Source organism: Desmodus rotundus, chromosome X, assembly GCF_022682495.2.
Source record: "Desmodus rotundus isolate HL8 chromosome X, HLdesRot8A.1, whole genome shotgun sequence".
In the NCBI taxonomy this organism is placed as follows: domain Eukaryota; kingdom Metazoa; phylum Chordata; class Mammalia; order Chiroptera; family Phyllostomidae; genus Desmodus; species Desmodus rotundus.
Window position 1 is genome coordinate 8809856 of NC_071400.1, and position 15103 is coordinate 8824958.

Genomic DNA, 15103 nt, shown 5'->3' on the forward strand with positions numbered 1-15103 from the left:
ATGACTTCTGTGTGCTGTAGGCACAACCTCTGCCACAGTAAGCACTTGCTAGGAGTTGGGGAAACTGAACTGAATTGCATCCAGCCATAGTGCACCAACTCATTCCAGGCCATTTCCAAGAGAGAAAGTGTATGTATGCAAGAGAGACTTGCAAAAAACAAGGCCTATCTCTGTACACGTCTCTCCTCTGGGAAGGAAGGGGCCCACACAGTGACAATAGACCAGGGGAGCTGACTCAGACAGCCAGTTCCTGCTCATTTCCCGTTGCTGCAGGACAGCAATAGGGCGGGAGGTCAGCCCTCTGTGGGGTCTGACTTGGGCCTTTGGCTGAGAACATTACCCAGAGAGAGACCAGACCAACTCAGATAGCTCCCCTCACTGGTCTGCTGTGATGGGACCCACTGGGCCTGTGCAGCTGCAGGCAGGCAGTGGGGGCGGAGACCAGTGTGAAAGGAGAGAGAGGAAACTCACTTTTTGAATCCTGCCTCACTTTGCCTGAGCAGCCCAGGAACAACTTTGCGGGGCAACGGAGCATGTAACGGATGGGGCCAAACTGACCCAGACAGAACACTGGGAAACAGGCATTAGGAAGAGTGCCTGGGCATCCACTGAGGAGCCTGGGGAAGGGGTTCAGAACAACGTGGAGCCCATCAGCTCCCTGCCCCCAGTGTGGGCCCACCACATGATTCTCTCTTGCATGAAAATTTGCTGAATGTGGAGTCTTGGCCATCCACACCACGAGGATGGAAAGAGCTGAGTCTATGACCCTCTTCTGGAGCCTGGGAGGTGAGTCTTCAGGGCAGGAGGGTTGCTTGCTCAGCAGAGAGAAGGGAAGGAATTGGGGACTGTTGAGGAGGAGGATGTGCTTTCTGCCCTCAGAGTTTTCCTGAGGCAGCTTGGGCCGCTTTGGGAGGGAATGGGTACCCTAGTACTAGAGGTATGCAAAGTGGGGCAGGCTGGCTACTTGGCAGAAGCTATCAAAGGAATTCAAAATTGGGTGGCTCTGGGGGAGGAATGTGTGGATGTGATCACACCCCAACCCTGATAAGCTGGGATTCTAGGGATGATAAAAGTGAATGAGGGAGTGTGTGTGTGTGTGTGTGTAAGAAATAGTGTATCTCTTATTTTCCATAAATTGACTTATCATGCCTTCTGAGGTCTTGTCCTGTGGATAGTGGAAAATACTGTCTGCCAATCTTAGTGTTTACCCACCTCCTGGACTCCTGCTAAAATGCTGGGGATTTCAGGTTTTGTTTTTGTTTTTGCAATACTGAAGCATGGAGGCAGGGAGGAGCAGGAAAGAGGTGCCTATCACTGGTCATCTGCCCGCACAGGTTTTTATCAAGGGACCAAGTGCCTTATAATTGAAGTTCAAGCCAGACCTGCTGAGAGTAGGGTAGAATCAAGTTTAGGGTCCCTAACCATACCAGGGCCCCTCTCTGGCTCATGTGAAGACGATAGCAGGGATGGTGGGAGGGCACTGCAGTTGCATGCCCCAGAAAATTACTGGAAGCTACAATTAAGGCTGCAGAGGTAGCTAGTAAGACAGACCATGAATCCATGCTGTGTCTCTGAGTTCTGGTTGATCCATTGCATCAGGAGTAGGCTCAAAAGGAGTTTATGAGCTTAGTAGTTGAAAACCAGAGTGATGGAACTGAGAATTAAATACTGTGAGGACCACGTGCTGTTTGGCATGGAGAAGAATCAGAGGAATGTGGTCTTTGGTCTTCCGGTCTTAGAGGGGCTGTCACGGGATGAAGGGAGTAGATGGAGTCTGAAGGGGGCTCAGGCAGCAGAACTGGGGCCTATGGACAAGGAGAAACTTCCTACGAGACTTGCCAAGTGGTGCCTTGAAAGGGAGTGAGGGGTCTGGCTGTCTTTGGGCAGGTTGCCTTTTTTTTTTTACAGTAATAAAGCAAGCCCTTCAAAAGACCAGGGCAAGAGAAGGAGGAGGTGCCTCCTTCACCTGGGAGGCAGGCCTGGCCCACCTTGCAGTCAATTTCCTCCTTCCACCTCCACAGCTAGCACCCTGGCCTGGTACCCCCATCAATTTCTCTGATTGGGCTCCCTGCTCCCACTCTGGCCCCTCTTGAGTCTATTCTGTACTCTTCAGCCAAAGCAAGACTTTAAAAATCAGATCTTGCAGCTCAAAATCCTCCAATGGCTGCCTACTACTCAATGGTGAAAGTCCAGGTTTCTTTCTTTCCTTTATCACGTCCTTCTTACTCTATAAAGACAGAGCACAGACAAGATTTTCTCTCACTCTAACACAGCTTTGACATTTCACAAATATATGTCCTAGACAACTGGAAAGGGCTATATTTAACCTTCTGCCTACTAGCTTTTAATGAAGGGACTTGCTTCAGGCACTGCCTTCTAACGCCACAGGAGACCAGAGCCTTTTCTTTGTTCTCTCCCAGGCCAAAGCTGGCCTCTCTCTCCAGCGGGATGGTGCCAGCTGCTTGGCCTGCCCTCTGTCTCTAGGTGAAGGAAGTTCCTGTACAACCCCCTGTAACATGCCCCCTCAAGCTTTCTTATCTGCAAATACTTGAAAGCCTCCTTATGAGCCCCATAGCCAAATAAGTGGGACAGCCGGGTGAGCCCAAGTATAGGACAGAGCTCAGGGCTGGGAGTTGCTGGCTGTGAATCTGGGCTGGCGGTGAAGGTGGGTAGGAGAGAAGAAAATGCATTGGCAGAGGTCTAGTGGGTGGGAGGAAGTAACACTAAGTACGGTAAAAAGCCTTGTATGTGAAACTTTGCATATACTGCCTCTTGTGATCTTCACAACAATTCCATGAGGTGGGTACTATTATTATCCACGTCATACTCCAGTGAGGAGACTGGGGCTCAGAACAGTTCAGTGACTTACCCAGAGGCATGCACAGTTATAAAGTGAGAGAACCAGGATTGAACCCAGGTGTGGCAAATCTCACACCCAGGAGATTTGCACAGTCCCAGGATGTCCTGGCTGAGTTGGTACTGCCCTTTGGATCAGTTCTGTTGAGTTGGCTAACCTCACTTCTTTGGGTATCTTTTTCAAACCCTTCAGCCCCTTGAAGGCTCTTTCCTCACTTCCCACCACCGAGGCTCCAGGCCCACCTCAACCTGTGCACCTAGCTGAGGAGCCCAGCCGAGAAGGTTGATTTTTGGACAGTGCCCCTGTGCTCTCAATCCTGATGGACTCACTTCTCCCCACCTCTGCTCCCACATTCTATTCTCTTCTGTCTCACAGATGGCAACTACTGGAACCAGTAGCCTCAAACAATAAGTTACACTATTTTTTTCCTCTGTCACCTGGACCGGTAATGCTAACACCCTCCATGGCCTTGGACAAATCATTTCCCCCCTACGGTCCCAGTTTTCCTAGCTGTAAATTGGGAAGATAGGATACTCTGTGAAGGCCCTCCCAGTTTTAATAACCTGGGATTCCCACCGTTCTGCCACCCCCCAGCCCACCCTTACTGCTTTCTCCCACACAATGTAGGGCATGATGATCGACACAGGCACTGGTTTGGAAACTCTTGCTGAGCCAAAGAAGGGACAGCTATGTGGAAGTGACTGCCCCTGAGCCAATGGACCAAACAATACAGTGGTAATAACAAGCACATTTGTAGGGCACTTTATTGTTTACGAGCTGCTTTCACAGTCAGCGGGGTGGTAGGGAGGGGAACTCCAAGGTGATCCTAATGGTACATGGTGCAGCTTTAAAGAACATTGAATTACATGGTGAGAAAATGATTCTCGCCTCCTTTTCCTTCCAGCTTTTTGATTACATCAAGGAGAAAGTCTCAGCATGGTGCTATTCTTCAACCTCTGTAATGTTTGCTAATCTTTTGGAACAGAGCTAGAGCAGGCTTCAGGCTCAAAGACATTGACAGACAGAGATATCTACATAGAATTTAATTACTTTGTTCTGTTTCCATTGTATTTATTTTTACAATTACTTTCTATTTCTGGCAAATGATACTCCTTTTGCTTTGGTTTTTGTTGCCATATAAATTTTATATTACTATAAATTTATGTAAGAAAAAAATTTCATTTCAAGAAAAAGTGAATAGTAAATAGAACCAGTGGGGCCCAAATAGGGCAAAACTCATCAAAGTGGTACCTAAATGGCTGAAGCTTAGGCAACACTGGAACATAGTTTTGGTTCAGCATCAAGTTCCTCAAAGTGGCCTATAAGGCTCTGCAAGATCTGCCCCTACTAGTGTCCCAAGCTTCACTGTGCCTTCCTCCCCTTTTTCCCACACCCTGACCCCTTTTAGGCCTGACAGCTTTTGAGTATGCTGTACCCTCTGTGTGCAATGTTTCTCCGCATCCCTTGTCCACACATCAAACCCCAACTCATCCTTTAAGACTCAGTTTAAAGGGCTCCTCCTCTAGGAAGCTTTCCTCCAGCTAAGCATGAAGTTCATTTTTTCTCTATTGTATTGTGTTTCCCATTGCTATAATTACTTGCTTTTAGGCCTATATGTTTCACACTATTGGTTCCAAATGCACTTGATAAGAAGAGAGAGAGAGAGAGAGAGAGAAATGTAACTGTGAGTGATGCCTGTGCACAGTGGCATGGTGACTGGGCCTTGGGGACTGTCCCAGTTCCTGGGATCATTTGGAATAGAGGCTTCCCTGATGCTGAGGCAGAGCCTACACAGGCCACAAAGCCAGCCTGGGGATTGCCACTGGAGGAGCTGTTGCAGGTTGCATGTGCCAAGTTGATTGAGGTGCCTTTGGGATCAACAGCTGAGGTCTAAGGGAAGTAGGCAGGACTGTTTGAGGGAGAAGCTGGGCTCGGACACTATCTTAATGCTTACCTCAACTGACCCTTGAAGAGCTCTGGAGCTAGGCTGGCCCTTCACAGTTGTTCTGAGTTATGATGAGACCAGACATTTATACCCCATATGGACAAGTCACTAGATGCAAACTGCCCCCAGGGAATGTGCATGGCCTTGGGTAAGGCAGTGTCTTCTGAGGAGGTGGCTGGACAATCCCCAAAGAGGACTGTCCGCCAGCAGCACTCAGTCCTCAGAAGACCAGAGAGTGTATCACTGTGTCCACTACAGGGTCCTCATCAGACCACCCTGGGGCTTAAATGCTGGAGAGGCAGGGAGATTTGGAGGGCAGAATATGGCTGTGAAAAGTTGTTGGCTGGGCCTTGGCTAGTATGGCTCAGTGGGTTGTGAATCATCCTACAAAGCAAAAGCTTGCCAGTTCGATTCTTGGTTGAGGCACATGCCTGGGTTTCGGGTTCAGTTCCTGGTCGGGACACATATGAGAGGCAACCAAGCAATATTTCTCTCTCACATTGATGTTTCTCTCCCTCTCTTTCTCCATCCCTTCCCTTCTCTGTAAAAATAAATAAATAGATAAATAAATAAATAGAATCTTAAAAAATAAAGAGTTGTTGGCTGGAAGGCATAATAAATGTTTGTTAAAAGAATGAATGGCTGAGCATGATGTTCTAAGCACTGTGCTTAGAGGCAAGGGCAATGCAGAGGCAAACAAGTCCCAAGGAACTTCTGGTAAAATTGAGGTGACTATTTACTAATTGTAAAGAGACTATTCCAGAACAATGTGGTAAGGGCGTCAATGTGTAACAAAGACCATGCTTCCACAGCAGTTTGTTCTTGCTCTTCATGGAGGCCTTATCAACAACCGTGGAAGGCACGAAATACTGTGCTCACTCTACGTATGTGAAAGCTGAGGCCTCAGGATTTTCTTTTCTTTTTTTTGAGATTTTATTTATTTTTACAGAGGGGAATGGAGAGAGAAAGAAAGAGAGAGAAACATTGATGTGTGGTTGCCTCTCACATGCCCCCTACTGGTGACCTGGTCTGCAACCCAGGCATGTGCCCTGACTGGGAATCGAACCAGTAACCCTTTGGTTCGCAGGCCAGCACTCAATCCACTGAACCACACCAGACAGGGCTATTTATTTATTTTTAGAGAGAAGGGAAGGGAGGGAGAAAGAGAGGGAGAAAAACATCAATGTGAGAAACACTGATCGGTTGCCTCTAGCTTAAGCCCTGACCAGGACCGAACCTGCAACCCAGGCATGTACCCTGAACAGGAATCGAACCGTCAACCTTTCTCTTTGTGAAATGATGTCCAACCCATTGAGCCACATTGGTCAACTTGCCAGGATTTTCTTTTGCCTTCACTGCTGGGGAGGTCCCCAAGCCAGGCCATCCCCAAGCAAGATTGGGCTTCATAGCCCATGCTCTCTCCCTCTACCACCCAGCCCTCTCAGAGCAGTTCTTTGCAGTTTGCGAAGTGCTTGTTACATATATTTCATCTTGTCACAGCCCTGTGAGAGAGAAACATAAGAGTTTTAGAAGAAAGTAGGTTTTATTTTTTAACCTGTCTAGTATGCTTTCAGAAATAGATATATTCTGATTATATTTATAACAGTGACATTCTTTTTTATTCTGTTTTTTTCCTACACATTCTTAACCACCTGTGAAATTCTTCCATTACACTCATCTGTTCTTTCATAGCTTTGTCTCAAATGTGAGAAAATTGTGATCAAAATCCTGTTAGTTCCTTTTGAGCTGTGAGGGGGAAAATATATTTTTTGTTTTTTAAAATTTCAGCCACACTCAAAAAGGCAAAACTTTCTTGGTTTGAAACACTAAAAATGTATGAAACCAAGAATACTTCTAATTTTATGTGTGATTAATACTCTAGTAGAGATTTTTTTTGGAGGGTTGTATAGTATGAATAAAAGGCTACTTAGAGGCAACTAAAAATCCTCCTTGTGGAGCTGGGTTGTGGGCAGGGCACCTGCTCCTTGTTCCCTCCCCACCACCCCTAGGCTGTGCCCTCTGCCCACCTGTGTGCCCACCCTCCTCAAACTTCAGGCCAAGTCTCTTTCTTCTTTTCGTTTCCTGCCTAAAAGATTTCCTGTCAAATGCCAATGGAAACAATTTTTAAAAAAGACTTTTAATTTATTTTTAGGTAGAGTGGAAGGGAGGGAGAAAGAGGGAGAGAAACATCAATGTATGGGTGCTTCTCATGCGTTCCCTACTGGGGACCTGGCCCACAACCCAGGCGTGTGCCCTGACTGCGAATTGAACCAGTGACCCTTTGGTTTGCAGGCTAGTGCTCAATCTACTGAGCTACACCACCCAGGGCTGAAAACAAATTTTGAGGCTGTACAAAAAGAATTCTAGTATCTCTTCCAATGGGTTTGATTGTAGTTTGTGTGGTCCCAGAGGTTGCTTAAAGTAACCTAGAGAAATCTAGAGTTTTCCCAGCAGAAGCTGTCACGCTGTAGAAAATCAGCAGTTGCTTGACATTCCAGAGCAGAAAAGTCTTATGCTCCCAGAAAAAATAAAGACATATACATTCTGTGTCCATGAGTAGTCCTGCCTGACTTCATTTGGCATCACCATCATAGGACCACAATTAAAATTTCCTCTCACTTTATAAGTACCAAAATACAATGCTAGCCTCATGAGTTTAAGCAAGGGACCCCTCATTTCTATTTATTTCCTTGACTTCCTTGTAGGGAGCTTGCAATAGGCAATGGGGGCCAGCAGGGGTCAACTTTATGCTTTAAAGATTAGCAAGGTAAAAGAATCATCCTTATCAAAGTATCATTTTCACAGAGTTAAAATCATGACTCTCAGTGAAATATATAGTAATCACATAGCAAAGATTTATTTAACTCATTGATGAGTGAACCAGCATTGTAGTAGAGCTGGCTTTAAAAAACATATGAAGGTCTGGCAGTTCCTCAAAAAGTTAAACATAGAGTTACATATGATCCGGCAATTCCACTTTTGGGCATAGACCCAAAAGAAGTGAAAACAGGTACTTGGACAGATACTTGAACACAAATGTTCGTAGCAGCACTATTCACAATAGAGAAAAGGTTGAAACAACACAAATGTCCATCAACAGATGAATCAGTAAACAAAATATGGTGTATCCATGCAAGGTAATATTGTTCAGTTATAGAGAGTGAATTTCTAATTTATGCTACAACATGGATGAAAACATTATGTTAAGTGAAAGAAGCCAGTCACAAAAGAACAAATTGTGCATGATTTCACTTTCATGAAATATCTAGAGTAAGTAAATTCATAGGAGAGAAAGTAGACTGGAAGTTATCAGGGGTTAGGAAGAGGGGGGAATGGGAAATTACTGTTTAATGTTTGTTTTGAGTGATGAAAAATTTTGGAAATGAATAGTGGAGATGGTTGTACAACACTGTGAACAAAATTAATGCCGATGAATTGTGTACTTAAAATGATTAAAGTGACAAATTTTATGTTATATATATTTTACCACAATAAAAATACTAAAAAAATAAAAAGAGAGATACCAAAAGATATGAAAGATTTTGAAATGGAGGCAAGCAAACTATTAGATATAGAATTCAAAAGAATGGTTATAATGATGCTCAAGGAACTCACAGACAACTACAAGGAACTGAGTGAGAACTACAACAGTATGAGAAAGGAAATAGAAACTATAAACAAGAGCCAGGAAGAAATCAAAAATACAATTTCTGAATAATCATGCAATAAGAATTTTTAAAAGTTGGCTACATGCCCAGGCTGGTGTAGCTCAGTGGATTGAGCATGGGCCTATGAAGCAAAGGGTCGCCAATTGGATTCCCAGTTGGGGCACATACCTGGTTGTGGGCCAGGTCCCCATTGTGGGGCATGTGAGGATCAACCACACATGGATGTTTCTCTCCCTCTCTTTCTCCCTTCCTCCCCTTCTCTCTAAAAATAAATAAATAAATAATCTCTTTAAAAAGTTGGATACAAAACTGGATAGTTCTATAGGATAATAAAACTGCAACTTTGGGTGCTATTTTTCCTATTGTACAGATACAATTTTTATTTCTACCAGACAAAAATAATTTGCAACTTACCAATTTTCCACAAGTTTACTTTTAACTTTATAGTGGGCCTTAACCAGTAGTGAATAGTCAAGCAACCACATGGGTGATGCTCTCATATGTTCCTGAAAAGACATGAAGTAATCTTTTTTGCCTTGTCAAATTTTAGATAATTTTTCATAACATCTCAAATAATACATGACAAACCACAATCCCTATGTGGAACTCTGTGAAGGAATCTTAACTTAGTTTCACGGCCAACTCTCATGTGGCATTAACATCTTGGTGGCATCTGCTGTGTGGCATCCAGCAAGTGGTAGTCCCAGGCCATTTGTCAGGCCCACTTCAGTCCATGCTGCACATCACTGCACATCACTGCACACTGATCTTTCAAAACATGCCTTCCATTGTGTTCCTCCCATACACAGAATTGAAATGACTCCCGATCTAGCCCACACTTCCCTAACTGGCTCGCAGAAGTCTCTGGAGTCTAGCCTGGTTAGAGATTTGGAAAACTTTTAAGTCTCATTGCCCTCAGTGCCAGCCATGTTGGTCTCTTGTAACTCCTTGCTGTGTTTCAGAGGTGGTGAGGTGGGAGTGTAGTCAGGGAAGGCAGAGATTGCCTAGTTGTTGCCCATGTGTATGGTTGAGGCTCTCATAACAGCCCAGTGGTGGATGTAACCCACAAACACTGTGTCCCTAAGACCTTAGGTATCCAGTGGCACCCAGGAATTACCCATGATCCACAAATCCATGTGGCATAGCTCCTTCACTGCCAAAGGAGATTTTTTGGTTCTTGTCAACCTCTTCTAGCTTCAAGCAGGACCTCCTCTAGACCTTCTGTGCATCACCAGCCAGGACAAGGAAGGCTGGATAGCATACATTCACTGTCCATACACACACACATACCCCAAGAAGCCAGAATCAAAACCCAGGTTCAGAAATGTAGGACCAGGCTTTGTGAAGCACAGCTCTTGTGGGGTCTGGGCTCCTTCCCACAGACTGCAAGTTGGTTGGCTTCTTTTAGGTTGTAAGAACAAAGGCGTGCTTCAGTTTCCTTAGGTGACAGGTCATGAGTGTCAGCATTCATGAATAAGTGAAGGAGAGGAAGCCATCTCTGGCAGCCCCTACTCTTCACAATTGAGTGCTGGGCAAGACCAGCAAAGTGTGTCACTTAATTCTACCACTCAGCTTCCCTCTGTCCCAGCCTCTCCTGCTGCTCCCCACAGCCTTGTTTTGCCCACTCCCTATGGCTTCTGCTTACTGCTGTCTCCCTGGGCATCTCCTGGCTTCTGAGCCATCCCAGAACAACAGGAACATAGATATAATAAGAGAAACAACAGGAGAATAGATAAATAAAATAATTGTAGATTTAAAGAATGGAATACTACACAGCATGAAAATGTCTGAACCAGAGCTACCTGCATCAATGTGAATATTTCTCACAAACCTAATGTTGAGCAAATAAAGTATATTGCAGAAAGATAGTTACAGTTTGATAAACTTTATACAAAGTTTAAGAACATGCAAAACAATACTGTGTATTGCATGTTGTTTAGCATGGGCATAGTACATTTTAAAACATGCATGTGAATCACAGAATTCAGCAGAATGGCTACCTCTGTGGGGCAGAAGACTGGGATTGGGGAGGTACCCCAGGGGCTTCAACTGAACCTGTAAAATTTTATTTCAGAAAAAGTTCTGGGACAAATATGGGGAAATTTGTTTGTTCCCACTTCTTTTCTGTATGCTCAAAACAGTTCATCATCTAAAAAGAAGAAAAGAAAAGCAGGACAGAGATTCCTGCTGCTCCTTTGTTACAGATAAGGAAACTGAGGCTGCAGAGCCCACCCTCTGGTTTAGGGGAACCCAGTACATCAGAGAGACCAATAACATCTATGAGACGAGACTTCAACTCCAATTCACTGAGAACCCCGTTGTCTGTCAGACTCCAGTATAAAATCTTGGAGTGGATTGCTTGGGTAGTAACTTTAAGATTCTTCACTTCCAGGCCCAAGCAGATGGCCACCAATTTTTTGCTATTTTCACCCCCTGCCTGCCCATCTAGGGGCTCTGGGTACACTCCAATGGAGTGTGATGAGTGCTTGAGGCAAATCTTAGATCCACTCCTGGATTTGGCAACAGCCTTTACCATGAGGCTGCCATTGCAACACTGGAGCATCGAAGCAACAGCATCCCAAAGCTCTTTCTGGAACTGAAATTTTGCAGCAATGTCTCCTACAAGCAGCATTGCCCTGATTAGGTGACACAATGGGGCTACCAGGCCTTATCAGCAGCACAAGGTCTAAAACTGAAACTAGGAGTGGTAGAAAGGGTGGTCTTTTCAGTGCTTGGCCCGTTGCCATGGCCTCTGTTGCCATGGTCCCCAAGCACTTTTGCTTATTGTTTCCTTCAACCATTCACAGTATCCACCAGCAAGCAGGACCTAGAATCTCTTTGAGGCAGATCAAGGAGAAACTGATTAATAGAAAAGATAAAAGAAAGTAGGGAAATAATTATAAACAAACCCAAATAGTGGATGGGGAAGAATTTTATGTATAGAAACCTGAGACTCAGAAAACAGGGTTGTTGTTTTCTTTTAATGAATCCTCTTGAGATGTGATGGACTAAGTGGCTGCATCAGAATTAGCTGAGAAGTGCCCATTATTGTAGCAGCCATGTATTATGTGTATAGCAACTGTGTGCACTGCATTTTCCAGAAAAGTCCCAGTTGCAAGTATTTGGTTCTGTTTGTCACACCAAGAATCCTGATTTCAGATTTAGAAAGTAAGGTCACTGTAGTTATAGTAGCTCTCTAAGTCATCCAGAAAAGGCTGATTTAGAATTCACCCTGCTCTCACTGCTTAGCAGGGAATTCCCACATGGCTTGCCCCTAGGCCCCAAAGGTCTGAACAAAGTGGTCCCTTATACAGCCAAGAAACACCTAAGCCTCTCTGCATGGGGTGCCTCTCCACAGCTGGGAATAGCTCTCCAGGGCTGTGTGGCCACAAAAGCATAGGTTTTGATTCCCACAGACATAAGTTTCAATATGCTATACATTAACTCTGTCAACTTCGACAATGCTCGGACCCTCACCTTTCTCACCTGTAATATGAGAACAATGATACCTATGCCACAGGGTTATTTGGAACATCAAAAAAGATGTTTACTTTTACAGTTTGTACGAATGTTAGTTGTTAAAATTCACTCCTTCATTCAACAAATAACTGTGCACTACATGCCAAGCCTGAGGCCAGTCCTGGGGATATAGAGGTGAGCAAGACAGTCTCAGCTAGCATGGAGCTTTCAACCCGGGGTCAGGAGTGGGGGCAGGGCGTGGAGCGTGGCAGACATTAGCCAAAGCCTCACCCATCCAAGGTCCATGCAGTGGACAGATAGCAGAGAGTTGCTTTTTTATTTTTTTTATTTTTATTTTATTTTTATTTTTATTTTTTTTATTATTATTCAATTACAGTTGTATGCCTTTTCTCCCCATCCCTCCACCCCACCCCAGGTGGAGAGTTGCTTTTTTAAAAAGCTGCCAACTATCAACAACTGAATCTTTAAAAAAGCAAAAACAAACTAAGCAAACAACTAGAACAGGAACAGAATCACAGAAATGGAGATCACATGGAGGGTTATCAGCAGGGAAGGGGAGGGGGAGAATGGGGAAAAGGTACAGGGACTAAGAAGCCTAAATGGTAGGTATAAAATATACAGGGGGGATGGTAAGAATAATATGGGAAATGGAGAATCCAAAGAACTTATGACCCATGGACATGATCTAAGGTGGGGGGAATGCTGGTGGGAGGTGGGATACTGGGTAGAGGAGGATAAAGGGGAAAAGGGGGACAACTGTAATAGCATAATAAATAAAAAATACTTTTAAAAGAGCTGACTCTGGCTGCTGTAGAGTGAGAAGCAGGAAAGGGGACTAGAAGCCACTTCAGAGGCTTCTACCACCGATGAGATCTTGGACTGGGGTGCTGACAGTGCCAGGGAGAAATTGTCAGATTCTGGATCTATTTTGGAGGTAAAAGCAAAGGAACTTGATGATGGAGTGATGTTTGGGAGTGAGGAAGAGGCAAAGAGGTATCTTAGCTAACTGTGTTCCTAGGACATGGGCCACTGGGGCCACAAAGAGGGTCCCGAGGCTGCTGAGGGATACTGTATGGAGGCCGCATTTATCCTCTTCTCTTTCCTGTGAGCAGTGCAGTTCCAGTCCTTGAGTTTGCAAATTAGTTCACTAGACTTGCTTAAATAAGAGCCTAGAACTTAAGGTTTTGCTTTTGTGTAAATCATAACACCAAATATATGGCATTCTGGCTTAGTTTCCATTAACTTAGGATGTTGGAAAAAGTTCTTCAATCTAGGTGATATCCTCAGGGATGAGTGCAGATGTTCTTTAAGTTGGATTCCTTTCTGACCTTTGGCTCCATATTTTTGGTTCTGAAACTAAGGAAGACAAGAGGGCCTCAAAGTGGAGGGGGAGATAGAAAAGGCAAAAGAAAAGATTGAGTTCCATAACAATAGTTAACCACACTTTGTAGTTTTCAAAGGAATCTCATACCAATTATTTGTTGTCATGTTTTGTAAATTTGGGACCAGAGCTGTCTCCTGGCTCCCAGTCTTGTGCTTTTTCTGCTTATTTTGATGCCAGGTCTTTATTTTTTTTTGCGTGGGTCTCCCCATGAAAAACAAAAAAAGTTCCAGTAGACATTCCAGGTCTTTCTTTATTGAAGCAATTTATCCATTTGCATTGAGAATGACTGTTAAAAGAAAATTAGTAGTTTCCCACACCACTTGTCCCCCACACATTCAACAGGGCTTTCAATTTCTCAATCCTTGCTGGCCCAGCCTTCAGAAGCTATTATCTGCTTGACAATTGGCTGAGACTCATGTCTTTTTTCCCTCTCAATTAAACTCTAAGGACAGAGGTTCCCATCTGCCCTGAAGCAAACAAATCTTTTGTTATACCTATTTCCCAGAAGCTGGAGAACTTTTCCCTTCTTCCAATTTCTATAGTTGTCTTTTGAAAACACTTGACCTTCTTAGTGATTTTTAACTGCAGATGGCAAATTAAATTTGTTTCCCAAACTGGAGCCAAGCCTTCTCTGCAAAGTCCACTGCTTTTACCCTCCACCCATTCCTTAACTAGGAAAAGAAAAAATTCAAACACACTCATTTTCCTAAGTGAATATTTTTCTCTTTCTAAGCTGTCTTATCTTAACATGAATGTGGTAAAATTGCTAGGGAGAAATGGTAGCTGTGTTTCCCTGGATAGGTTTTTGTCTCCACAGTGGATAGGGCTGACATGGTCATCTTAAGTAATTGTATGTGTAGGTGAGCATTAATCCAGCATAGCACGTTCCTCTTCTATGGGAAGACATATAGCAGGAGATGCCAAAGCCTCACATTGAAGCTGAGCTCAGAGCCAAGACAAGTGCAATGGCTCTCCATTCACAGATCCTTGGGGGTTTTGAAGGTGAGAGGAAAGAGAAGGTGAAGGAATAAGAGGGCAGAAATGGAGGAATAACAAAGAGGAAGGCGAGAGGGGTGTTTGCAAGTAGAAATAAAGCTATGAAAATAATAGAAACTGAATTGTTACTAAAATATGAATGTTTTATACTATTATATAAGCTACTGTAATAAATTATATTCTCATATGTAAAATATAAATACATGTAATAGTTTTACTATTGTAAAAATATCACATTTGTTCTTAAAACTTCAAATAGTACTGAAGGGGCCCTGACCAGTGTGGCTCAGTTGGTTGGCCATCATCCTGTAGAGTGAAAGGTTGCTGGTTTGGATAACCAAGATGGCGGCATAGGTAGACACACTGCGCCTCCTCGCACAACCAGAACTGACAGAAAATCTAACGGCAAGGAAATCCGACACCGAGTAGATAAAAAAGAAACATACATCCAGACCGGTAGGAGGGGCGGAGATGGGCACCGTGGCGGAGAGGACTCGCGTGGCCGTGGCAGGACCCAGATTGGCGACGAAAAGGGTAAGCAGTCTGACCACTAGCAGACCCTGCAACCCCACATTCGCGCACAGATAAACCGAGAGGGCCGGACTCAGAGTGGCGGAGAACAGGGCAGGCAGAGCGGCGGGAAGCACCCCGAGACCCCACACTCGCTCACAGATAAACCGGGACAAACGGAGGGGAGCGAAGCAGACCGCGTAACCCAGGGCTCCAGCGTGTGGAAATAAAGCCTCAAACCTCTGATTGAAAGCGCCCGTGGG

General features: G+C 44.4%; 1 protein-coding gene across 2 annotated transcripts in view; it reads left to right on the top strand.

Moving 5' to 3' along the window:
* The first annotated feature begins 285 nt into the window (after positions 1-285).
* NHSL2 (NHS like 2) overlaps positions 286-15103 on the top strand; it is a 68203-nt gene continuing 53385 nt past the window's right edge. The window contains exon 1 of one of the 2 annotated variants that reach the window (XM_045191244.3): positions 286-786. In XM_045191244.3, the coding sequence (XP_045047179.2) occupies positions 744-786 (43 nt within the window). In that variant the 5' untranslated portion in view covers positions 286-743. The remainder of the gene's footprint in view (positions 787-15103) is intronic. The other variant, XM_045191245.2, reaches the window with a different exon arrangement.